The sequence below is a fragment of the Spinacia oleracea genome, chromosome 3 (genome assembly GCF_020520425.1).
Source record: "Spinacia oleracea cultivar Varoflay chromosome 3, BTI_SOV_V1, whole genome shotgun sequence".
Lineage (NCBI taxonomy): Eukaryota > Viridiplantae > Streptophyta > Magnoliopsida > Caryophyllales > Amaranthaceae > Spinacia > Spinacia oleracea.
In genome coordinates, this window is record NC_079489.1 from 43958029 (window position 1) to 43984426 (window position 26398).

At 35.3% G+C, this 26398-nt stretch overlaps 1 protein-coding gene across 3 annotated transcripts in view; it reads left to right on the plus strand.

Moving 5' to 3' along the window:
• The first annotated feature begins 3210 nt into the window (after positions 1-3210).
• Positions 3211-26398, plus strand: part of LOC110786724 (uncharacterized) — a 40070-nt gene continuing 16882 nt past the window's right edge. The window contains exons 1-11 of one of the 3 annotated variants that reach the window (XM_021991298.2): positions 3211-3597; positions 6169-6473; positions 14862-14939; positions 15012-15232; positions 15650-15742; positions 19084-19167; positions 21240-21356; positions 23518-23623; positions 23700-23774; positions 23911-23964; positions 25619-25676. In XM_021991298.2, the coding sequence (XP_021846990.2) occupies positions 3453-3597; positions 6169-6473; positions 14862-14939; positions 15012-15232; positions 15650-15742; positions 19084-19167; positions 21240-21356; positions 23518-23623; positions 23700-23774; positions 23911-23964; positions 25619-25676 (1336 nt within the window). In that variant the 5' untranslated portion in view covers positions 3211-3452. The remainder of the gene's footprint in view (positions 3598-6168; positions 6474-14861; positions 14940-15011; positions 15233-15649; positions 15743-19083; positions 19168-21239; positions 21357-23517; positions 23624-23699; positions 23775-23910; positions 23965-25618; positions 25677-26398) is intronic. The other 2 variants (XM_056840230.1, XM_021991299.2) reach the window with 2 other exon arrangements.

Consider the following 26398-nt stretch of genomic DNA (forward strand, 5'->3'; position numbering starts at 1 on the left):
TTTTGATAAGGAACCATGGGAGTAATTTCACTTGAGTCCTATGTTTGATCACAAGTCCTAAAGGATTAAAATGAAGCGTCATTGTTGAATTATTTAATCGTTTAATTGTTTGCATGTTATGTCTTGTGTAGAGTCTTGAGTCGCCTTGAACATAACATACTAATTAACGTAAATTTTAAACCGAATGAGCTTCAAAACTCTTGGAACGTATATACCTCGAGTATGAACAATGGGGGGAGTCTTGCCGGAAAACTTGTAGTACTTGAATGATACAAGATGTTGTTTCATTCTTTCTTGTTATGCTGTTATGCATTGGAATTCCGTCGGTATGGCCCGACTGTCGGTAGGAGTCCTACTTATTATTATTTGGTGTATGGTTGGCTCCCATCACCCTTTTCTTTCCTTTTGAGGATACTTTATTTACCCGTTCGAAGCTACTTCTTTATTAAACTTTGAGTCAAGAGTCGTGTCAAGTGTCGAGTCTTGTCTCCATGTTTACTTGTTTATTAATTGGCTTTTGCATGTGGATTATTAATTCGTTGAGTGAAGCATGTTAGGATAGAATGTTATTCTAGCTTGTTCGTACTCAGCTTTTGCTGACTTCGTGCTTCATGTCTTTTGGTCATGACCTTCGCCTTAATGACCCTATGATGATCCATCATTGCATTTGCGTTGTTGGGGAGTAGATTTTAATAAAACAGGTTTGTAGAGATAAGTTGCGGGAGAAGTTATCATGGGAATCGTGTTTGAGAGTTTATTTCTCTTCCGTACTTTATAAACTCTACTTTTATTTTCTAGTCATGACTACTTAACTTATTTAGGCTATAGTTAATGGATTTTAATTAAACAATTTAATACTTTGGTTTTGGGCCTTAGTGGTTCCAAGTTGTTAATTGACCATTAACTATTTAATACGTTTTGAAAGTTAGTTAAATTCCGCTGCATAATTCTGGTAAGTAGCCTTAGCCGTTATCACGGTGGCGGTAATATCTTGGTAATTCCTTTATTTTAAGTTGGAAAATGTTTTATAAAAAGCAAGGAATTAATAGGGTGTTACAGTTCGGGTCAGTAAATTCCCAATGACTCGTGAGGGAACTATTGACATTTCCAGTGATGACCCTTCAGTCAAATGTAATCAGTCGGGGGCTCGTGAGACCCTCGTTAGAACTTAGTTTTAACCAAGCTAGGTCCCAGACGCATTCCGTCTACCAGTACTTTGATTGTCGTCTTGCTCAAACTCAATCAAAGTGGGGGCTAACTATAGACGCCTACATTTGTCCCTAGGCCCGACACGGTGTGTTCGATGATGAAACCAAACACCGCTTGACAAAGCTTTCCTAAGTATGCGACGAACGATCCCGGACTGACTGATAATCCCGTAAACCACATTTCCATTTTTAGAAACTGCTATTTATAGTAACTACTATGCCTGGTCGCTGCCCAGAATAACAACCCTGTAAGATAAAATATCTAAGTGTTTGAATCGCCTTGTGATTCATCATTAGGTAAGGACTAAGATTTGCAGTCTAACTCGTGTTCCTAAAGGATAGAAAACGTGATAAGACTCGGCAAAAATCGATAAAGGCTGGGAAAGTAGACTAAAACACCAGCGCTGGCATTCCAAGCGCTACTATTTTCCAGCGCACAAACCTTTATAAGCGCTGGTTTATTCCAGCGCTGTTGTTTGCCTCTTACACAATCACGCAAAAGATATAATTGATCCAGCTGTCACCTGAACAAATCTGGCGCACAAATGTCAAGTGCTAGAAATAAATAGCGCTCCTGATCCAAGCGCTGGAATTTTCTAGCGCTCAGCAAGTCTCAGTTGGAAAATTCCCTTTCCAAAATTTATCTTATTCTGGCCTATTTTGCTATAAATAGGACCTCTGAGAACCGGAAAATAACACACAATTCCAACCCTAAACCCTTAAGCTTGAGTATTGACCGAAGCTTTCCTCTGTCTCGTATTCGTGCGTCTGCCGCTTTAACACATTGTTAAGAAGACCCTGCCGCACGACCGTCTGCTCACCAAATACTATCGAAGTGCTGCTGAAACCTAAACACAAATCCTTAAGCCTAAAATACTCAAAACTCTGGAAGAATCCCGTGCCATAGTCAGCCAGTCGTCGGAAAGTTCTAAAACCAAACGGAAAGCTAGCCAAGTCAAGTGGTAGGTGTTCCTGTGAATCGCAGTAAAGCCTACGCTTTGCTGTAACGTGAATCTATATTTTTATTGCTTTATCCACCATATAAATTTGCTAACTTTAATCTGTTATATTGCCCACGCCTAAATCAGATAATACTTGGACAAACAGGTTTATTGTTAAGCTCCTTTAATCAACCTAAATCAGCGTTTTGACATATGTTTAGTAATATCTGTGCATTAAAACCAATCAAGAGTAGTAGTGTAGCATACGCATGTCCCATCATCGTCACAATTGAACTAGTAAGGACCGCGCCACATGGGCTAATGCTGGGCACTCCCCGTATTAGTAAACTTCCCCCGAACTCTCAATCTCTGCTCCGCTGGATGTACGTTGAGGGATCTCGTTACCAGGGATCACAAGGGAATCTATGGCTATCGTGAGTCACATATGTTTTCACTCCAGGCATATCACGATAACCGGGTTTTGTCAGTTTTCTAAAGCTGAATGGCGACTCCTAAAGACTAGTAAAAAGAGGCTAACGCCCATAGTTACTCCCTATTTACTTAATATGATTGCCACATCCAGAAGAGGGATACACTTGTCTTTTCCGGCCGTATTTATTTAAGAGATACACTTGTCAATTTTAGTAACTTATCAACCCATCACCATCTAATTAAATAATATATCTAAATATCTTATGTCCCAACACCCTATTAAATAAATAATTTCAGAATTACACCCCACCCCCTACCCCCTAAAATGACATGGTCCCCACTTGTTTTACTTATTAAAATATCTACCCAACCCCATTTATTTTATTAATTTATTTCATTCAATTCTTTTTCTTAATACCCGTGCCTGACCAAGTGTATCTCTTGAATAAATACGGAGGGAGTAGTTCAAATCCTATTCATTGCCATCTCTACCCATCTACGTGGCACCTTTCCTACGTGGTTTCCCTTTGTTTTATTTTCAACTTTTGTCAACACCTACGAAAATAGCTTCCCCTGGTTTTGCTCTATTAAAAACAACAATTTGGACGAGTTACCATTTTCGAATATATTATGTGGATATAACCTTCTTTTCCCCCTTCATTCCAAAAATCTTATCATCCATATTTATTAATTAATATATATATAATAATTTTAGGAATCAAATTTCTAAATTAACATATTCCCAAAAAAATTCCACACTTTAGCACCTGATTCCTCCACCAATTTTACCGCACACCATTAATTTGTTTATATTTTTTTGCAATTTCTCAAAGATGGAAATGAAGAAATAATGTCTGTTTAAATCCAGAAAATGCGAATTTTCAAGAGAAACGTTTCTCTTTGTTTATCTCATCTTCCGCCTGAATTGTTGTCATCTTCCCTTGCTGTTTCCTCTTTTACAATCAGGTTTAGTTCTGGAATTTCTACTCCTCAGAAGCGGAATCAAATTCATACAGGTTCAAATAATTTGGGTTTTTTTTTTTGCTTGCATTTGTAATTTTAATGCGTTCTTTTGCTTGCATTTTGTAACTTTAATGCGCCTTTTTTTCTTGCACCATTTTTGTTAGTTTTTGTGGGTTTTGTTCTCATTTTAGCTGTACTTTTGGAATTCATCAAGGAACTTTGATGTTCTATTGGGGTTGTGTTTGGAACTTAGGATTGATGTGGATTATTGAAGTTTTTTTTATTAATTTATGTTAACCAGACCGGGTACTGTTGTCGAACATGTTACATGTCTAATTGTCCGACTTGGCTGTTTTGTGATTCTTTTTACTGATTTTAGCCCAAATTAAAGTGTCAAAGTGTCCATACTCATGTATGTCGGAAGTGTAGAGGATTGGAAATGGGTTCTTGAGGTGAAATAAATAGACTCAGTCTTACCCGTAAAGTTGAGAATGTTTTTGGTTCCTGTTAAAGTACAATGCAATTTACATTGATTTTGTCACGATGAGTTGGTGATTGTTGGAATATACGCATGGTTAGAGGTGTGGGATCATGATTTATTCTTATAAGCCTCAGTTCGGTAGCCGATCATAAATGGTGTTAATGGAAAAGAATTTGTAAGGAAAATCAACATTCATTCATATTGTGATGATAATCCACTCAAAATTATCTCTTTTTCTTTATAATTTTCTATTACCATTTGGGGAATGGTATTGGATGATAATGCAAATTTATAAACAAAAACACCATGTTTGAGATAATTTTTATTACCATGGACATTATGATGTTTTTCTTGTCAAATAACACTTAGATTTATTCTTATTCCCACAATTTATTACCCCGACAACCAAACGGGCATAAGGTATTAGATCTCATTTACAATCTGCTGCCTTGCGTAACCTCCAATGTATGAAATATTCGTGCTAAATGCTGGCTGAATCACGAGGGTATGTCAGTTAAAAAACCAGGTACTTCTTTATACTTCCCCTGAATTTCAGAGGAAATCATCCTTGTCCCTTAATTTCCCTTTTTAATCTATTTTAATACTTATGAGAGAGATTTTCACACTTTTTATATACTTTGGATTTGGTAATTAATTCGTTGTTGGAGGGGGGGGGGGGGGGGTTGGTTAAGGGGCTCCCCTCTCGCGGCTTGGCCTGATCACAAGATACCCTAGCGATGGAGTTAGGTAGAACTTTGTTTTTTCTTCATCAATTGAAATCTTGCTTACGAATTTTGGTCATGCAGAATGCTGCAGTGCATATGCATCTTCATCCTTTAATTTATCTTTTCTCATTTTTTCTGAATGAGACAACCATTGTTTTATATGAGCGTGCTCCATTTCTATCTACTTTTTCATACCATCCAAAATCTGCATAAAAATTGGATTTTTCGTTCAAAATGGGTCAGGACTAGAGGTGAAGTTGGTAACAAGAAAAGGAACTAGGAAAGTTCGACAACATTTTGCATTAATATCATTAATTCTCTACTGGAGTACAAGTTATCTTTGAATTCTTTTTACTAAAACTACTTTAATTAAGCTGTGGCCTGTTGATAGTTTTATTCAAACTTTTTAAAATGAATTTCTCTCTAGAGTCTAGCCCACAACTCTGCAGCCCCCTCACCCCCTTCCTCTTATCCTGCACTGAAATGCCTCCCCCTTTTCTCTCTTTGCCTATGTGATCTGCTGCCCCCTCTCCAACCTGCTACCCCTTCCCCTTCCCCTTCTCCTCGCCACTAGCACCTCGCCACCTCTTCTCATGACTCCTGAGTCCCAACCAGAACTGCCCCTCCCCAACAAGAACTGATTTTTGGTATAAGAAATTGAAGAATTTGGGGCCAATAAAATGTGCCAAGTTTGACTCGTAAACTGCTGATAGGACTCAAGACAACCCCCTACAGTTTAGACTATTCAGAGATAACCCACAATAGAGATTTTTTTTGAAGAATAGCAAAAGTTGGATCATTCAAGTTAATTTTCCTAATAATTTTTCATTATATAAAGATTGTGTATGTTTTGTAATGCTCTGTGAGGGTAATAGGTTAAAAAAAAAACAGTTGTTGGATTTGCATTTATTTAGATTTTCTGTTAGTTAAATTATGTTATTTTGATCAGTATTTAGATATTCAAGACAAAGAGGCAATAATTTGTGGTTTATGCTCTAATTAAGTGGGAAGTCTAATCTGTTTTTCTTATTTTTTGAAGAATCTATTGGTATGACACTTTACTTGTCATGGCCGACTTCTGGGTCTCTTTGTTATGATTGTTTTGGATGCTTGGTTTTGCATAAGGAACTTTGAAAGTTGAATTGTCATCTGTAATCATTCTGTGTTCAGTTTCAATCATTGTCTAGGTTTTCACTTGAATTGATCTCTAGCACCATAAGGCTAATGATGTCAACATTTCCTGCATGAACTCTGCCATTCATGTGGGCAAGACACTTTTTCTTTTTGGGGTTTTATTTTGGGAAAGTGGGAGTTAGGTTGCTTGCCAATCTATACTTTCCCTTATTGGTTTTACATCTTTTATTGCTTTTGATCAGGTCATGTTTTCTGGTTTTTATTACATCTTTATTTCTTTTCAGGATCTTGTAAGCTGCGCAGCTGTTTTTCAATGGATGAGAACGTGACTGTTGAACAGTTCAAAGAAGCACGATTTCCGAGTGAGGTTGGCCGAAGTCCGTGCATCTGGTCTTCCTCATCAGGTGGAGAACACTTACCAATGGGAAAACAAATATTTTGCAACAGATCCTTGAATATGAAAAATATTGTTGCGGTCGGGTTTGATATGGACTACACTTTAGCACAATACAAACCGGAGACGTTTGAATCGCTTGCATATGAGGGGACCATTAAGAAGCTTGTGTTTGATTTGGGATATCCTCCTGAGGTTTGTCTGAAACTTTTTATCTATCCGCTCTTCAGAAAATAATTTTGACGTCCATTTCTTCCTGCAACTTTGAGCAGTTCATGGTTCATTCTGTTCAACAATATTGTTAAGATATCTCCAATAGTCATTATATGACCGAACTACAACTTGGGAGTAATGTTGGATGTGTCTTGTGCTTTTTCTAGGCAATAGTTCATATATTGTGGAATAGTGAATAATTTATTAATATGTGTGTTAAACTTGTTGGCAACAGTCTTCTATATCGTTGTTAATGTTAAATGTCATCAAACTTTGATTAATTCTTTGTTTACTTTTGTTAGTTTTTGGTTACTGGCTTTAGAGAAAATAACTCTATAAAAGCTTAGAAAATCAAAAGTTATAAATTATTAACTACACTAGATTAGGTCCCATGCATGCACGGATATTCGAAAATTATTATTTGACCATCTTTTATATAAAATATTTATCACTTAAAGCTAATACGTAATTAATAAATCTTGAATGTACTTATTTAATCATCTAATGTATTTTATATGTTTAATATGATAACGATGCCCCAGAGTGTTGCATATAGTTTAATTTTTTTTTTCATTTCAAATTTACTTATAAATTTCTTTATATATGCAATTTGAGAATAATATGAATTTCATTATATTTGCAGTTTAAGAATAAATTTGTTTAACCACAATTAGTGAACTTATAAGAAAATTTTTAAGTTACAATTGTATATTGAGTTACAAAGTTGCATTTTAGAGGGAAACAATCATTTGATTAGCTAAAGAAAGCGCATCATTATTTTTTTTACCTATTCTTGTCTCTGCTAATTTCATGGTTTTATGTTTGGTCTAAGTAATTTCTAGAAAATATATATGATTTCATTAGTAAAAGAATAAAAATTAAGAAAAAAATTGTTGACGTAAATTGTTACTCAAATACATAAATTTGTGCATTAAAACTATACATTCATAAGAACGACTTTTCTCTTTTTTAATTGTTTTAGAGTCACAAGTTGTATCGTTGGAGAGATAGATAAAACTTAACATTAACATACAAGAGGTCATGGGTTCAAGGACGGGTAGCAACATTGTGTTTGTGAGAACACAATAAACAATCATGTGTGCGTATGACATGGCGAGACGATGCCATGTTACTTGTAAAGTCGTCGTGACACATGGAGAGATGTCATGGATTGCGTTGTAGATTTAATAATATATATAGATTTAACCAAAATATTCGATATGCTTAATACTCCTTTCATCCCAATTTAATTGTCACACTTTCTATTTACGTCCCTCCCAATTTAGGCCCTGTTCTTTAGAGCTGAACTGAACTGAATGCTCCTTAACTTAACTGAACTTAACTTAACTGAACTTAACTTAACATAATATTATTGAAATAAATAACGAATAACGAATAATTAATAATAAATAATAAATTATTAGTCATTAATAATTAGTAATATCTAGTTAATTACAAAACAATAATAAAAAATGCTACTTAATAACTAAATAATTAATAATTAATAACCAAAGAATAATTAATACTTCCTCCGTTCATTTTTACTCGCAACGTTTGTCTCTTTCACGCATGTCAATGCACAACTTTAATCATTTATATCTTTAATTTTCTTTAAGCAAAAATTATAAAAAGTTATTATTTTGAAAATACATATTAAAACAAATCTAACAAGATCCCACATGACTATGTTTTGATTTACGTATAAATCATCAACAATAGTCAAAGTATAATATGTGAATAGTGTGGAAATCACAACCGTTGCGAGTATTAAAAATGGGAGGAAGTAATTAATTACTAAATAACTATATAACAAATAATAATAATTTGTAATTAATAATTAATAATCCTTAATTAATTACTAAAAATAATAATAAATGATAAATAATAAAATATAGTAATTAATAATAAATAATTAGTTTTATATAATAATAATATAATAATAATATAAATAATAAGTAATATAATAATAATAATAATAATAAATAATAATAATAATAAATAATAACAATAACATTATTATTATCATTATTACTATTATTATTATGAAGTTGAATTGAACTGAACTGAACTGAATGCTCTTGAACTGAACTGAACTGAACTGCAAAATATGTCATGAAACTGAAATTAAGCCAAAAAGAACAGGGTCTTAATTGTCACAATTTCTTTTATAGCATTGACCCACTAATATTTTATTTCCTCTTTCTTTCAACTACCTATAATTATTACCCCACATCCTCTCACATTCAATTAAAAAATTCTCGCACTATACAACTATAATCGATAAACATACAATAACTTATCGCTTAAAACTCCTTGAAAAGCTTAGTGCGACGATTAAATTGGGACGGAGGGAGTATGTTAATTTGACCAAAATGTTGATTAAATATGTTTTCTATTATTGATATGAATATTTGACTAAAATATTACCAAAATCGTCTAATACTGATATTTTCTATAACCCTATAATTATTTTCCATGCATAAACAGTTTATACAAAAGTAGAGAAATGAAATAAAATAAAATAGATATGTTTTAGGAAAGAGGTTTTTGGCGGGAAAATTTTGCACCAAGGAGTGACATGTGTCATCCCCGGTGTTTGTTTTAGTATAATATAATAGATTTGCATTGTAATATAGAAAAATAAGAAAAAGAGGAATAAGAGAAACGAATTTTTCATGAAATACCCTTGAAAGAATTTTTGCAAAATTCACCAAATGCTCATCGACTTTCAAAAATTCACCAAATTCCCTCCACTTTATAACAAATACACTAGATACCCTTAATGAGCATTTTCTGTCAATTCATTAGATTTCCGTCAACTTTACCCTATTATAACTCTATGAATCCATACTTATCTAATTACCCTAATTAAATTTAAAAATATAAAGTCAAAAAAGAAACTTTATTTTCCTTTATTATTTCCCCTTATGTTTTGTTCTCACCATCTTCCATTCTTACTCCCAGATGAAAACCATGGCAGCCATGGTAGTTCACCATCATGGTCATCCCCTTTCTCTCTCTTCACCCCCTTCACTACCCCTTATTCCCGTCTCCTCTTATCTTCACCACCACCACCTCTGCGAGCCCCTTGCCAACTGCCTGCCTCTACCACCACCCGTCGGCGCGCCCTTCCAATCGTTGCCGCCCAAACAAAAGGATCAAGGAAATCGATTGAATTTTGCTGAATCGTCGCAAAATAATGAGGACGTAGCTATATTGTTGCCAACACACGAAGAAGCTAGTGATTAACAAGATACGTGGTTTTTCGGTTCTGGAGCTAGTTACCACATGTGTGGAAGAAAAGAATTATTTATCGGTCTTGACGAGAAGATCTAAAGGTAATGTTAGCTTTGGAGATTCATCTAAACTACAAGTTAGGTAGAGGAAGAATACGAATTATTCTAGAATGGGAATGAAGAGTTCATCTCTAATATTTATTGCGTGCCTAATATGAAAAGTAATATACTTAGTATTGGGCAACTTCTTGAAAAAGGTATATCGTGCATATGAAGGGAAATAATCTTCTTCTCAAAGACAAAGGTGGAAGACTTATTGCTCAATTGAAAATGGTGAATAATGGCATTTTTTCGCACCTTAACACCGAGGTACAAAAGGGCTTTTACGGTGTCTTAGAAAATGAGTCATGGAAATGGCATATGCGTTTTAGGCATTTGCATTTTAGTGGACTAAAACTCTTGCAATCGAAGGATATGGTACATGAATTCCTTACCATTGAAGACGCTAAACAAGTTTGTGAAATGTTCACAATTGGGAAGCAAACTAGACTTCATAAGGAATTCTCATGGAGAGAGAAAACACCATTAAAATTGGCATACACAGATATTTGTGTGTGGACCACTGGAACTAGTATCTCTAGGAGGTAATCGTTATTTTATCACCTTTATTGATGATTATAGCAAGAAATTGTGGGTGTATGTGATAAGGGAGAAATCAACTGCATTTGATACATTCACACATTTAAGGCTCGCGTAGAGCTAGAGAGCAGACAAAAGTTAAAAACTCTTAGGTCTGATCGAGGGGTTGAATATACATCCAACATGTTCAAGAACTTCTATAGAAAGACATAAGTTCGACAACAATTTACAGCCGCCTATACTCCACAACAAAATGGAATTGCCGAAAGGGACATTCTAGATATGACAAGAAGCATATTGAAAGAAAAAGGATTGCCAAAGCAATTGTGGGCTGGACAACTTATATTCTAAATCGTTGTCCCACAAAGAGTGTTAAGAATATGACTCCACAAGAAGCATGGAGTGGTGAGAAGCCAAATATTGAAGATTTGAGAGTTTTTGGGTGCGTTGCAGACGCTCAATTATCCGAGGCAAAGAGAAAGAAATTAGAAGATCGGGGTGAAAAATGCATCTTCATAGGATATAGTACAAAATCCAAAGAGAAAGAAATCACTGGAAAATTGAGTGAGAGTAGAGATGTAATATTTAGTGATGGAGAATCATGGAAATGGGATAATCAAGAAAAAGAAAAAGAAAAAGTTGTATTTGAAGAATACAACAATAATAAGACTACACGAACGAGTTTCGAAAATAATCTACCAATAACATCTTCATAAAAAAGAAATGACAATGAACCAAAGTCGGTACATCTGAAGGATCAACCTCATCTCCAAGAAGACTAGAAGACCTGTTAAAATGAGAAGTCTCAAAGACATATATGAAAAGACAAATGAAGTGGGCGAAGTTGACAAAGCTGACTTATTCTACCTATGCAGACAATGAACCCATCAATTTCGAGGAAGCATTGAGAGAAAAGGAATGGAGATCTGCAATGAAAGAGGAAATATACTAAATAGAGAAAAATGACAAATTGGTGTTGCCACACTACCAATGGATGAGAAGGCTATAGGCGTAAAATGAGTTTACAAGATTAAAAGAGGTTCTGATATAAGCATTGATAGATACAAGGCAAGACTTGTAGGAAAAGGATACAAACAAAAATACGATGTTGATTATAAAGAATTATTTGCTCTTGTAGCTTCTGTAGCTTCTCTAGACACTGTGAGAATGCTAATTTCACTTGCAACACTTCATACATGGAAGTATATCAACTTGATGTCAAGTCCGCATTTCTTAATGGAATTCTTGAAGAAGTAGTTAATGTTGAACAACCAGAAGGTTTTGTGATCAATGGAGAAGAAAATAAAGTGTATCATTTGAAAAAGGCACTTTATGGTGTAAAGCAAGCTCCACGAGCTTGGAATACACATGTCGATGGACACTTGATACAAAATGGTCTTACCAAATGTCCATACGAACATGCAGTTTATGTGAAAAAGAATGGTGATAATATTCTCATAATTAGTCTATATGTTGATGATCTATTATTCACTAGAAATAGTTAGAATATGTTTCATTATTTCAAAGCGGCGATGTTCAAGGAATTTGAAATCACAGATTGTGGGCTAATGAATTTCTTTCTTGGCATTGAGGTAAAGCAATGTGAAGATGAAATTTTTATTTCACAAAAGAAATATGCGAAGGAGATTATTGAAAAGTTTAAAATGGACTCATGCAAACCAATAACACACTTGTTATAACAGGGTTGGAGTTGAGAAAAGTTGGAGAGAAATTAATTGATCCAACTTTGTACAAGAGTTTAGTTGGAAGTTTGAGATACTTAACCATCACCATGCCTGATATTGTATATGGAGTCAGGCTTGTTAGTAGATATATGGAGACACCTAGAGATTCTCATTGGTGCACTAGTAAGAGAATAACAATGTATATTAAAGGTACCTTAGGTTTTGAAATGTTGTATGTTTATGGAGATGAAACAACATTGTTTTGTTATTCTGATAGTGATTGGACCGGTGATCAAGATCAAAGAAAAGTACAACAGGTTATGCCTTTTATCTAGGTACTAGGTTCAACTGCTTTTACATGGAGTTCTAAAAAACAACCATTAGTCGCATTATCAAGCGGTGAAGCACGATACATAATAGCTTCACCTGCAGTTTGTGAAGAACTATGGTTAAGAAATCTCTTAAAAAAACTTGGTCTTGCTCAAGGAGCTACTACAATATATGCTGATAAAGCTTTGGAAAAATCCGGTACAACAAGGGAGAAGAAAACATATTGATACAAGGTTTCATTTTCTTCGAGATCAAGTTAAGCAAGAAACTATTGAATTCAAGTATTGTAATACCAATGAGGAAGTTGCATATATTTTTACGAAGTCCCTATCTTATGAAACATTCCGAAAATTGATGGAGTTACTCGGAATGAAAAAGTTAGAGGGGGCGTGTTAAATGTCATCAAACTTTAATTATAGGAAATACTAATTATTTGTTTACTTTTGTTAGTTTTTGGTTACTGGCTTAGGGAAAATAACTCTCAGCCTTTAAAAGATTAGAAAATCAAAAGATATAAATTTGTGACTACATTTGCACTGTAATATAGGAAAAAAAGAAAAAGAGGAAGAAGTGAAAATAAGATATAAGGATATGTATACATATATGGAAAATTTGTCAAATACAACCCTAAACACTTCTCACTTTACGGGTTACAACCTCATTTTTTCATTTTCCTCAATTACAACCTAAAACTTTATCCGTCACTTAATTACAATGGAACAACCTCACGACAGTTTCCGGCAAAAAAAATCAGAAAGTGATGTCATCAATATATTTCCAACACATTAATAATTTTTTAAAAAAAAACACATTAATCAAAAATAGAATATAAAGAAACTATTTTTTTTTTCTATTTCTCAACTCTCAGTCTTTCTCTCAAAACCCAGTAACTTCTAAGGTAATGTCTTTCTTCCACCACAACATCTAACCGCCAAGACTTATGAAATGAGTTTCTGCATAGCTTACTTTTTGGCCAGCCTCTCTCTTTGATCTGTCTTCTCATTCTTCAATCACCACTCAGAGAATACTAGTTAGCATGCTGACCTGATTTGGTACACCAAAGTGAACCTGAAACTCTGAAAGAACAACCAAGAATATTTTTTACCGGGGGAGGGAGGCTTGATTTCGCGAAACCAAACAATGAACAACCAAGAATTTTGAGTCGATTTCGCGAAGCCAAACCCTTGATTTTGAGCTTTTTAGTTTGTGAATTATTTCATGCAATTGAGCAAGTATAATTGATGTGAAACATATATATACTCATTTAGCATGATTAATTTGAATTTAGAGTAACAATTCGTGTTGAGGAGGTGTTGGGAAAGAGGAGAGAGACAGGAGGGGAGGTTGAATTTTTTTTTTTTTTTCAAAATTGATTTAATTGGGAGGAAATTGGTTGAATTCTATTTATGACATCATTGTCCGGCATTGTTAGCCAGAATCTGACCCCGAGTTGTAATTTAAAGTGTGGGATAAAGTTTTAGGTTGTAATTGAGGAAAATAGAAATTTGAGGTTGTAACCCGTAGAATAGGAAGTTTTTAGGGTTGTATTTACGTGAGAAAGTTATATTTAATAAAAGAGTATTTTTTTTGTTATTCTGGTTGTAACCCATATTTATTTCTCCTTGATATAATCCTTAAAATTAAATAAGATAGCAATTTGTAAATTGTAACTCTTATTAATTGGTCTGACTGCTATGAGCTGTTGTCATCCTCTAAGATCATGACATATCCCAAATTGTCTATCTTCAACAAAGGCTTGACCCTATGCCTATTACATTTCAACTTTAAGATTTAGAATGCATGGATTCTCCTGTTCTATTTTCTGTATAAATGCGCACACACACACACCTCTTGCTTCTCCAAATGCCTAACTATTGTGGAAATAAGACCTTTTTGTTTATTATTGTTTGAGGTTGGGGATATTAAAAACCCATCATGGATATGGGGGGGGGGGGGATAAGGCACTTGGAAGTTTTCACAGTGGCTTCACTTGGAATATTTTGGTGTATGTTAGGTTAGTTGGGATATGGTTGAAGATGGCTTCCTTATGGCCCTATGTGTCCTTCGAATCTGTTTGTATTTGCAGTAGTATTTATGTAGCTTTCACATTGTCCTTAAGAAGGGGACTTGAGAGTTGAGACGAATTAGTCTTGACCTAAGTCTTTATCCTCTCAGATGATCTGTTTTAAGTGATTTTGTTGAAAGGCATGTTCAGTGTTTAGTAGCGCATCACCACTTCACCAGTATTTGTTCATTAGCTCTGGCCTTCTTTCTTTAAGAAAAACAACTAATATAACCGCATGAACTCCTTATCCCTGTCAAGATTTAAAGTATAACTGAGGGTTTCTCCTTCGATTTTTTTACGGTCCCTTCATTATTTTCTTTTTCCGTATGGCATGTTTATTTCAGTTTCCTTATTTATGTTGTTTGAGTTGAGTGTACACTGACCTTCCGGCCTACAAATATAATTTATCTTGCAGTTGTTGGAGTGGTCTTTTGATTCAAAGTACATGGTTAGAGGTTTGGTTCTTGATAAAAAGAGAGGCAATATTTTGAAGGTAAATCACATAAAAATTGGTTTACTTCTGGCATTGCACGTTTAAGTGTTATTTAACTTTACTGTTTTGCAGATGGATCGACATAAATACGTGAAAGTAGCATATCATGGCTTTAGAGAAATGTCAAAAGAAGAAAAAGTTGAAGCTTACGGGAATACCTTGACAAGAGATTCCTTTGATGAGCCTGACTATGCCCTCATAGATACTCTCTTTTCCTTGGCAGAGACCTACTTATTTGCACAGCTTGTTGACTTCAAGGACAGAAATCCCGGAACAGTCCCTGCAGGAGCAGAGTAAGTAAAGGCATCTTTCGTCGTGTGTGTACCGTGTACATGTTATTCTGGATCCGGATGTATAGAAATAATTTTCATTTTAACTATATTCCCTTCGCTTTTTTTTTGTTCTACCCACTTTCTCTTTTAGTTGATTTTTTTTGTGTTCTGCCCACTTCTAATTTATTCTAGTATTGGCAAACATTGATTACCATTTTACATTTTTACCCCAAAATTTTTCCACCTTTTTTTTAAACGCCCACTTATTTCTCCCTGTCTTTCTTTATCCATCTTTTTCTTACACCAACACACCTTTTTCTTACTTCCTTGGTCTGCGGATGTACAGTAATTGGGTAGAACAAATAAAAAACATTGGAGAGACCATATCTATTAGCTACTTGTTATCCTTTAACATGTTTCTGGATATTCTGGCTGCAGTTATGCTCGTATGTACAAGGATGTCAGAGCTGCTGTTGATCTCTGTCATCGTGATGGGACCTTAAAGCAGATGGTTGCCAAAGATCCTCAGAGGTTATGCATTATTTTATTTGTTTGAACAAGTTTTTTTAGTTATTAAGAAGATACATTCAGGTTCCTAATTTTTACTATTACTATGATATTTGGTATTTGTAGGATTTTATAATTTGTTCTGCTTGCCTTTTCTATATTTTGTGCTATTGCGCTATATGCCATTTACTACCTCGAGTTAGTTGCAATATCTTAACTGCGGTGGTTAATTGGTTAGTACTGGTAGGGTGGTACCGTGGTAGTAAGGGTTTCAGGGGAGGAGGGGAATGGCGTGGGCGCGTGGCGCGTGGCAGCGCTAGAGGGGAACGCTGGAATAATCTTGCATACTGATGGAGAAGCTTTTTTTAATTTTTTATTAATAAGTGTTATCGTATGGTGGTGATAAGTTTTCCATTTTGTCGGTGTCCATAGAAAAAAAACGCGGATGCGGTCACGTTCGCGGTAACGGTCGCGTTGTCGCGGAAACCGCTTGTAATGGAAGAATAGAACGGATCGCGGCTAACGCGGTGTGAATTTTTTGAAAAAAACCACATTAGCATGTCTAAGCCTTATTATTACATTTTTAGTCTAAAAAGTATTATATCAAGACAATATAACCAAATCTATCCTAATATGAGTGACTATTATATCCTGTGAACAAATAAGCGCTAGAAATATCATGTTTCATAAACTACATAACTAATTACAAAAATATTTTTGGTCAATTTATGTAAAAGAACGTTGTAACGGAGAAAAAAACGTCTAACGCGGCGAGTCACCGTTACGTAACGGACGTCGCGGGGAGAAAGACGTGATTTTTGTCAAACCGTAACGTAACGGGTTTTCGCGTAACGGCAAATCCAAAATAGGTTACAGAACAGCCGTTACGTAACGGAACGGCCGAGTTTTAATTCCATGTCGGTGTCCTCCAGGAAGCATTATTCTTGAAATGGTCTGACAAAATAGTCTGAAACACTTTCCCGAGAGTTCCATGGTGGGAGCTGGATTAATTCAACTTTTGTGGGTTGGTTTTGCTAGAGTTCTCTTTTCTGGATACTCTGAATTGGTGGTTGTCTAATACCTTTAGTCGTTACTTGTAATTCTTCATATATGCTAACTGTATGAGCTCCTTAGGAATGATTTAACTTTTATTCACACAATACTTCCGGATGAAAATTGGAATTGTGAACTGCAGCTTTAGCGACTTACTTATCTGCTCACCTCAAGTGATGTTTCTGTGTTATCTTATTCCCTCCGTCCCTTAATACTTGCACTGTTTCTATAAATGGAAATTTTTTACCAATATTATATTATTTCTCACACTTACCTACTAACCCACTCCCTACAAAAAATCATTTAAAAATTCACACCCCCACTAACCCCTTACACATTTCCCACTAACTATATTAAAAAAATACCCCACTATCAACTACCACCCATTAAATTAAAGGTCAATTCAAGTGTCTTAAACTCCGCATCGGTCAAACCGGTGCGAGTATTAAGGGACGGAGGGAGTATTAGAGAAGAGACCAGGATATAGTCTCTACAATATAAAGTAGCCTCTTTGTTGTGGCTTGTAGTTTGAGGTGTAGAGGAACAAGCTGCTCAACAATTTTGGACACCTTGAGCCCCTTGTGCTGTTGAAGGAAGACATAAGATGCAGCCAGTCCTTTTGCAGCTGGCATGTTTGGGTAATTTGTGGTGTAAACGAATCATATCGTCTTTTGAAATAGTCATTTTCTGATGCAAGTGCAGTTAACCATAATGTTGGTACCTTACTGTTCAGAGTGAGAACATTTAAAGGCCTCATGAAGCATTCTGACGCCAGGACAAAATTCACACTTGCACCTTAATCTCAGTCAAGAGTCAAAATCAAGGTCTGGATGATAATTAGGAAGAGAAAAGTCCCAAGGACTTATTGAAGTTGGTGGATAGAACGCACCTAGTTTTCATAAGATCTTAGCCAGCTCCATATAAGGATACAAACTCCTGAAAAGCAACTGCTTTTGCCGGACATAGCATCAGCTCAAACCCGTCCCTCCTTTAGTGCTTGTTCCATTAAATCTCTGGGCTCGTTTGAGATAGGTTTAGCAGAGTAGCGGCCCTAATTTTCCATCCAAAAGAGCAACTGTAAGCTGTGACAGGACAAGGCAATTGGCCGAATTGTATTTGCACTTCATAGTCTGCTCAGTGGTGCTGAACACTACCATCATGTGGACAAATATTCAGCTCTACATTCTGCTTCAGTCCACCGATTAACTTAATTTTTTTTAATACGTAGAGTTTAATTCAATTTAAGGTAGAAAAGAAAACAAATTAGAGTATACTTCTGCTTGTCAAAGCTTCGAGGTCCTCTTTTTGAGGCTTCAATATGGCTGGAGTGAAGTTTTAGTCTCTGAGACTCTAAGAAATAAAGTGCTTCACGGTTGCTCTGTTGCTCACTGGCTGATGGGAATGATCTCTTTTGTCCTCAGCCCTCCTTTTGTATTGTTGTTTTTTAATTCTACCGATAAAATAATCTGTAACAAAATTTCTCCCAAGGAAACTTAAAATTCTAGTCAATGAAGAGAGAAAGTGTTCCTACATAGTTTTTCTATTTGTAGGAGAATACTTTGATTCACCAATAAGTTTCATCATTCTTCAGCTTTCATTGCTTTAACTTGCAGGAATTTTGGCCTAAAACCTCCGCAGGATTCCTCAGCAAAATGCATTCGTCCTGGAAAGAATAACAACTTCAGAAGGATCAAATCGTATTTAAATGTTAAAGACATAGAAATTTTTTGGCAATTAAAATATGAGTTATATTAATTACAAGTAAAAGATTTAAAACCTAAAACTGTAAACTCAGCAGTCAGCACTAGGCACACAAGGAGCTCTTCATCGGATTTCTTAGTCCTCCCACCTTCTTAGAGGGGTGAATAACAAAAGCTCTTCATCTACCAAGGTATTTACCACTAACAGACCACCCTAAAAAAAAGTCTGCAATTAAACTTACAGGCCACAGTGACATACACAATAATCTCAAAACAACAGAAACTACTTCATACTGTCAGACTCTCAACAAACTAAGCCACCTTAAACACAATCTCCTTGAATGGAGCAGCATTAGACAGGCAAGCATCGTCTAATCTGCTTTACCTCTGAGAATTTTCAAAGAGATAGGAAATCAAGGGTATCTTTCTAAATTTAGGAGGTGGAAGCTACTTATTTAGCCGATGCCACTGTGTAGTGTCACTGCTATACATTTTGTATTTTATGTAATCACTGCAGCTTAGAAGTTTATGCATGCCTTTAAAATGTGAATTAAATTTTCTTGACTTGTTAAGGAGTTATTCTGAGTTATTCCTGCTGCAATTTCTGTTCAGGTACATTATTGATGATACCTCAATTGTACCGATGCTAGAAATGCTTAGAGATTCAGGTCGTTCAACATTCTTGGTGACAAACAGGTAATAGTCACTCCCTACTATTGGTAAATTATCAAGTTTGTATACTTCTAAGAAATTGTTTTGCTTATCTGGGGACTTAGTCTGGACATCCGACAGATCTACTAAAATTGAGTAGTGGCTTATTGCTGCAAAGCCTGCTACCAAACTTTTGTTTATTCTGTTGTTAGTCCATCGGGACTTAGTCTGGACATCCAACAAATCTACTAAACTTGAGCATTTAAATCAACAATTTATCTTTTAAAGTAGTGAAGAGCGAAGCAACAGCCTATCCTGTAGATTGCGTTCTTAGTTCTCAAAGCTGCTTTCCCTTCTGACATGATTTTGATAGCTTCCAGGTTGCGCTCCTTTTTTAGTGACGCGTAGCAAACTGTTTCAGAGGTCACATGTCTGAGTATAGCATATGTGATGCCTTCAATTCCCTATTTGCGCAAATATGTTAACTGCCTGGCATTCCCTTGTTGTACGTATAGTTGGATATTTTTTATTTGATGCTTATAGATTGAATATCACGTCATACGCAAAGAGAAATTATTTGACACTTCCTAAGATTAACTATAAACCGTGTGCAGAGATTTTCTCATTGATTATATGGGAACTCTAATGGTTAGCAGTCTTAGAACTTAAAACTTTAGAGGGGAGACAGATCATGATGAAATTGTAATATGGTAATTGATTGTGCCGGTTCCATGACATATCCTACCAATCCACCAGTATACCATCATCATTGCATTCTCTAATGCACAGAGTTTGTGATCAAGGCAATAATATTTAGGCTGGGCTAGTGTCCCTTTAGTCATAAAAAGTAGAGAAACATGCAAAGAAAGAGGAGTTATATAGGAAAGTCATCAATGTAAGGACTACAATCCTATGAGATCTATACTAGAAAGGGATAAGGGAAACTCCATAACCCAAAGGAATTTAAAAATGTGTTGTTGTTTTCGGGAAAGTTTTCGGCGATAGGATGAGCCAGCAATGAATAAAAGAGAGAGTGGAAGCGTGGGGAGGGAGAGGCTGGTCCAGCAGAACCAATAGGTTTACCTCCATATTTAACTTATATGCCTTCTCTTTTCTTGCTTTCCAGCAAAGGTGAGTCTAAATATGAGCGTATGAACAGCTTTGGTGTTTCGAAACACCTCACCAATGTCAGCCACTCAGCCCACTCATTACTAACAACCATACTTCATCCGTTCTCTTTTAGTTGCAACGTTTCTATTTTGGTCCATTTCTTTTTTGTTTCAACATTTCTATTTTATGCAACTTAACCCACTTAACTTTACCAAATTACCCTCATCCATATTCAATAACCCAGAATTTCCCCTAATTCTATCTAAAAAAATGGGGGCATGAATGTAACTTACTACATATCCACTTACATTGCAAAAATTGGAGTGAACAGTAAATGCTTCAACTAAAAAAGAATTGAGGAAGTATAGGTTGCCAACCGGGGAATGTCATCTTGTTGGCGGTTATGAGAATTTCCCAGTTCCAATGCTTCGGAACTCTACTGTCCAACCATTTTGTGCTTCCTACTTTCCTAAGTTATATGAACATGTAAATTTAAAGTTGGTTTGTTTCTTTAAATTTGGAGTAGTATTTGTTGAGTTGTGCTTTGCTACTTCTAATTTGATAATGCTACTTACAATGCGGTGATCTCTCATTAATAATTTGTACTTTTGTAGTCATTGGTGATATTAATTATTTAAGGTTGCATTTACTGTATATAGATATATTTATGAATAGCTCATGGATGAGATGATTTTCACACAAAAAAATGTTGTTAGACATTAAAATCTATTCCAAGAATTATAATAACTCCGCTCTCCTAGAAATATAATAAGTCACTCCTGTCTCTTAATCATTTTGGGACAGGAAAACAGAACTAAGAATATTTCTGCAGTATGATATGATGCATACTTTGTATATTTCTTTTCCATGTGAAATTATTTATGTGTGCAATCTTCCCATTCCCCCCCTTCCAAGAGAAAAGATAAATAATATGGAGGAAACCTTGATATGCTGTTTGTTAAGTCACTTGTTCTGTTTTCTTGACATCTGTTTGTTACTTTTTCCAGTTTGTGGGACTACACAAATGTTGTGATGAATTTTCTCTGTCGGAAAGGAACTGGAAATGGCAGTGAAGCTCTCAGTTTTGATTGGCTAAAGTATTTTGATGTTATTATCACTGGCAGGTTGTTAATACATTTCCGTCTTTAATCATGCTTTCCGCAGCCTGTGAAATGAGTATGCGTCTTTGCTTTGTTTTCACACAGTTGAATTCATTCTCATGCATATTAAGTTCCTTCCTAGTTCTTCTAATAGGGTGCCTTTCCATGTTCGTCTTAGATGAGTTGGATAATAAAACTTCATAAAAAATATTGTGTAACCCAAGCACGAAGGGAGAATGGAAGGGTAAAGTTTGTTTTTGTTATGCTTTCACATATCAAGTAATGTGCATCATTCGGATAAAATTTAAAATACAATCCAATCCAAAACGAATTACCAATTCGGATCGGATTTTTTAAAAGCTTGGATACTATTGCAAAGATTTTGAAAATTGGATTTTCATATCAAATTGAATTGAGGGAGTTCGGATCCAGATTAAAGGAACTTTTTTCGTGTCTTGAATAAACAATTACTTGGAACAATTATTTTTAATCCTCCAAATCCATCTTTTCAAGAAATACTTCGAGATTGTGAGTTAACATGGACCAATTTGTAATTCATTTTTCATTGCACAAAGAAAAAAAATCGATTACGAGCCATTTGACCCAATAAAAGAATGGCATTTATTTTTTTTGGATTTCACCATATTGGACTTTATATTTCAAACCGAATTTCATTTTGGATTGGATTGGGCTTGGCCCAAATCCAAACCGAGCACCGAATAGAAACCCCTAATTAATATCAAGAGCAAAATAACATTAATAATTAAGAAAAGGGAGGGTGTCATGACATTAACCGTGGGGTTTCATTTGTGGATGGTGATTGAGTGATTTTAAGAATCATTCTCCAATTCAATTGTGATTTAACTATATATTAAAGATAGACTTGGTCTCCTCGGACATCCATGAGATTGTATTTTAATGGTCTTTCTTTGGCACCTATAGTCCCTCCAAGTTGATAGATCGTTGCAAAAAAAAATTGTGTGTTCATTAGTGCTTTTGGAGTAGTTAAAAGCAGGGCGAAATTTGAAGTTTCCTGTATTTTGGATTGTCGGACTCAGGCAAGTTATAGGCCTTAATTATTTAATTGTCTGTTTCATATACATTGTTTGATGAGCTGTTGGAGTCAGAAAAGTTATAGGCCTTAATTATGCAATTCATTGCTTGATGAGCTGCTAACATTAGTTGTTTGTACTGGAAGATTTCTCTCCCCTGATTGAAGTAGTGGGGCCTTCCACCCCCTGATGTGCCTTACAGGCTGTTTTAGTCGGTTTTATAAAAATGTTTGGTCAAATCAACAGTCAACTGTAAATATGATTAATAAACGACTCTTAAATGTTTTGCTGGAAAAGCAGGTATTCAGTTAGCCTTTTTAGTTTAGGCAAAAGCTAGCTTTTCAGCTATGGGAAAGCCATTTACCAAACGTATTTCTCTGGATGTTCACCGCATCAATAAGTTAAAAGCCAAAGGTAGATAAAGTCGATTTCTGTTGTCTTACACTGTCTCCCGATCTCAATGTGCTTTTGTGAGAGATTTTAGACGCAACTCATGTGGCAAATGAAGTGGTAGAAGAGGCTCGCCGAAAGCTAGTTAAAGGGGTTATTTTTAAGTTAGATTTTGAGAAGGCGTATGATAGGGTGAGTTCGGATTTCCTTGATTTGGTTCTTAAAAATAAAGGGTTTGGTGATACGGCTAAATGCTTTCTGCCTTCCCACTTCGATAGATTATGATGTGATAATTATTATTTGCTACCTCTTGGCCTCCCCTGACTGGCATCGAGGGTACGGTTGCACTTATAGATCTGCGTCTCGTTCTCCACCGCTATTATATTCTGATAGTGGCCTAGACTCCGTGCTTCACCAGGATTCACTCTCTCTATCGAGAGTTTGGTTAGTTCAAGATTGAAAGCCTTTTCGCTAAAATTTGTCATGAACTGAATTAGTACTACATTAGAATTGAAAACCAAGCATTCTTTCACTAAATTTTCTTTAATCTTGAAAATCGAATACTTCGTAGTTATGTTTGATATTTCTTTTTCACATAGCAAAAGATAAAAGGAGAAGATTAAGAGCATACTCATTCTTTAGTTTATATGCAAATGTAGATTTAGCATGCATGGAATCTGCTTTTTCCCATTTTAATAGTTTATTGGCCAACTATATCACTGATTCAATGATTTGGTATCTAGTGCGAAACCTGGATTTTTCCATGAAGATAATCGCGCTAACCTTTTTGAGGTTGTGCCTGATTCTGGAATGCTTCTAAATACCGACAATGGAACACCTATGGTTCAAGTGAGTACAAGTTCTTTAGTCTCTTGCATTCCTTGGAAGCTTGTGTTTTGAAGGTTTATCATTTGAAATAATAAAGGTTGGAAGTGCTGTTGGGAGTGCTGTGCTGCAGCCACCATTAAATGGACTAAACTATGCATGCCGGGTTTTCCAGGTACCCTGACAGTTTCTCGTGCTGCTTTGTTGTCAGACTTAATATTGACAACATCAATGTAGTTTTTCTTGGTACAGTGGTTGCATGATTTCACATAGATTATGCTGTACTTATCAGTTTGCATTTTGTTTTCCAGGGTGGTAGTGTTGGTCATCTCCATAAATTGCTCAATATTGAGTCTAGCTCCCAGGTGACGTTTCCACAAAATTATTAGTGCAAAATAACTTTTGTCTTTCACAATCTCTCGTTAAATTTTCTTCTATTCTAGTCCAGAAAGATGATAGTCCCTGTTGGATGTATTGGAAAAGGACCCTATCCTAGTTGCTTCTGTGAGCCAGAACAAACATTATTTACCTTTTAAGTTTTAGTGACCAAAAATTCAAGTACTTTTTCCTGCTTTTGTTGTCTTCTCAAGTAAACTGAAAACAACTGGATTATGTGACGTGTCTCCAATGACCCCCTCACCAAAGACTGTACATCTGCCAGGCTGTCTCCCTGTTGCTCTTCAATTCTAAAGAATGACTTGTGGGTCCTTGTCGACGAATCTCAGCTGGAATTCTTCCCTGATGAAGTTGCCTTTCTAGTAGGTCCTCGACGATGGAACCATCCTCTACACTTTCATTTCAGCAACCTTCATATTTCTTTCCCAAATCAAAAAAACATCTTTGCGGTAACGCTGTTGTACCCGACTCATCCTATATGGCTAAGTGACAACTAGAAAGAACTCATTAACAGAAGAGTAAAGGATGATCAATGGAATCTTCCTCCTTGACATTAGCTACAATGGCTTGCAATAACAAAACCCCTCCCGAGTATCTTTTGTTGTGAATATTTGTTTAACTGCTACTAAAGGTAAAAAACTAGCTGCTTGGGGTTGTGTCCATATTCAGTAACAAACTTTGAAGCATGACCACATTTAATCCGCTAATTTGTTTTATATTTTCTGTAATTAATTGTCAAATTTTGTTGATTAATCAATCAATTTCATGATTTAGCTCTCAGTGATTGATATTTTGTTTTTTAATTTTAACTTCATATGGTATTGGTGCTTGACTAATAGCCTTTATTTGAGGAACTTGTATTCATTTTAAAAAAATGTTTGATATACTACAAGTAATTGTTTAATGTTTGCTCAACATTACAATGGAATTGAAATTCAGAATTAATTACTAGTGATTGCCAAACACGAAGCTGCTTATCCCTTTGTCTCCAGTAGGGCAGTAGCTATCAATTTTTCTTCTGACTTCCGAGGCTGTTGTTAGCTTTCATTCAGTATTTTCTATCAGGTATAGTCAAACAATGTTGCTTGTTTTTTTACCCCATCTAACAGTTTTTCCTAGGTCTTCAAATTATGCATTCTCCTACCTAGGTTTCTATAGACATCTCTATTGGACTGTTAAAATATTCTCTCGCAAGGGAGAAAATTTATTTCTGACATATTATTATGAAACATAAGAATTAGAAGAATCACACCTTTTCAAACTTGAAATTCCTTTTCACCACACAAGAAGACCTGGTACGAAGAAGAATCTACGAGCGAGAAGCAGTGAGTTATGGAAGTTCTTTCACTTAATGGAGAAGATAAAACGATCAAATACGAGACCTATATGAGGATCAATGAAGAAGAATCTTTAAGTGAGCAGAACAGAACTTGAGCAATACGCTTCACTATGGAAGATTCCAATCTTTATCCACTAAATAAGCTCATGAAAAGACATTTCTATTTTTGTTTTCGAGATAACATACTTGTCTTAAGGTGTTCTATAATATTATAATTAAATATTTAAATGTAAGAAAATAGTTGATTGTGTTTAACTCTTATATGTTTCTTGAATTTGTAGTAGGTTCTTTATGTTGGAGACCACATCTATGGGGACATATTACGCAGTAAAAAAGTTCTTGGTAAGCAATTTTGTTGCCTTAGCGATTTTGATTTCTTCTAAATGAGCATGTGACAGGTTTCTCTTGACAAAATCTTATCCCCTCCCCCCACCCTCGGGGTAAAATAAAGGGATAAAATGAATGAGAAGCTTAGCCACTTTTTTCGGTAATTTTTTTGTTCATTTGCATTCCTGCCTCTTCTTACATTGCTGTAAAGGCCATCTTTTCTTGTGAAGCTAAGAGAGCTTTTGATCGGGGATTCATCTCTATATGGAAGTGAATATCCTTTTATTTCCACCAAAAGTATTCCATCTCCAAAAACTCTCTTACCATGATATGTAAACAATCACTTCATTTGCCATTAGCATAATCTGTGATATTTTCAATCTTGACTTCTCGACGTTCTTCTTCGTAAGCCTTTTCCCTAATTAATTCTAATGGAAGAGGTATTGATTATTTAGCAATTAAGGAAGATAGAGCTTATCAATTCAAAAGCTTAACCGCTATGTGTACGTCATTTGTAATAGGGTGCTTAAGATTAATCTAGATTGTATTAGAGTTCCTCTATGATGAAGTAAGAACTCCGTTATTATTTCATTAGCATTAATCAACTTATATACAAGAGGCTCATTAGGGTTTACATAAGAAAGTCAACCCATACAATATCACAAGACTATTCTACATAATCTATCTCACCCCCTTGGTCAAAACGGGAGGTTTCCGTACATTATAACTGCTCCAGA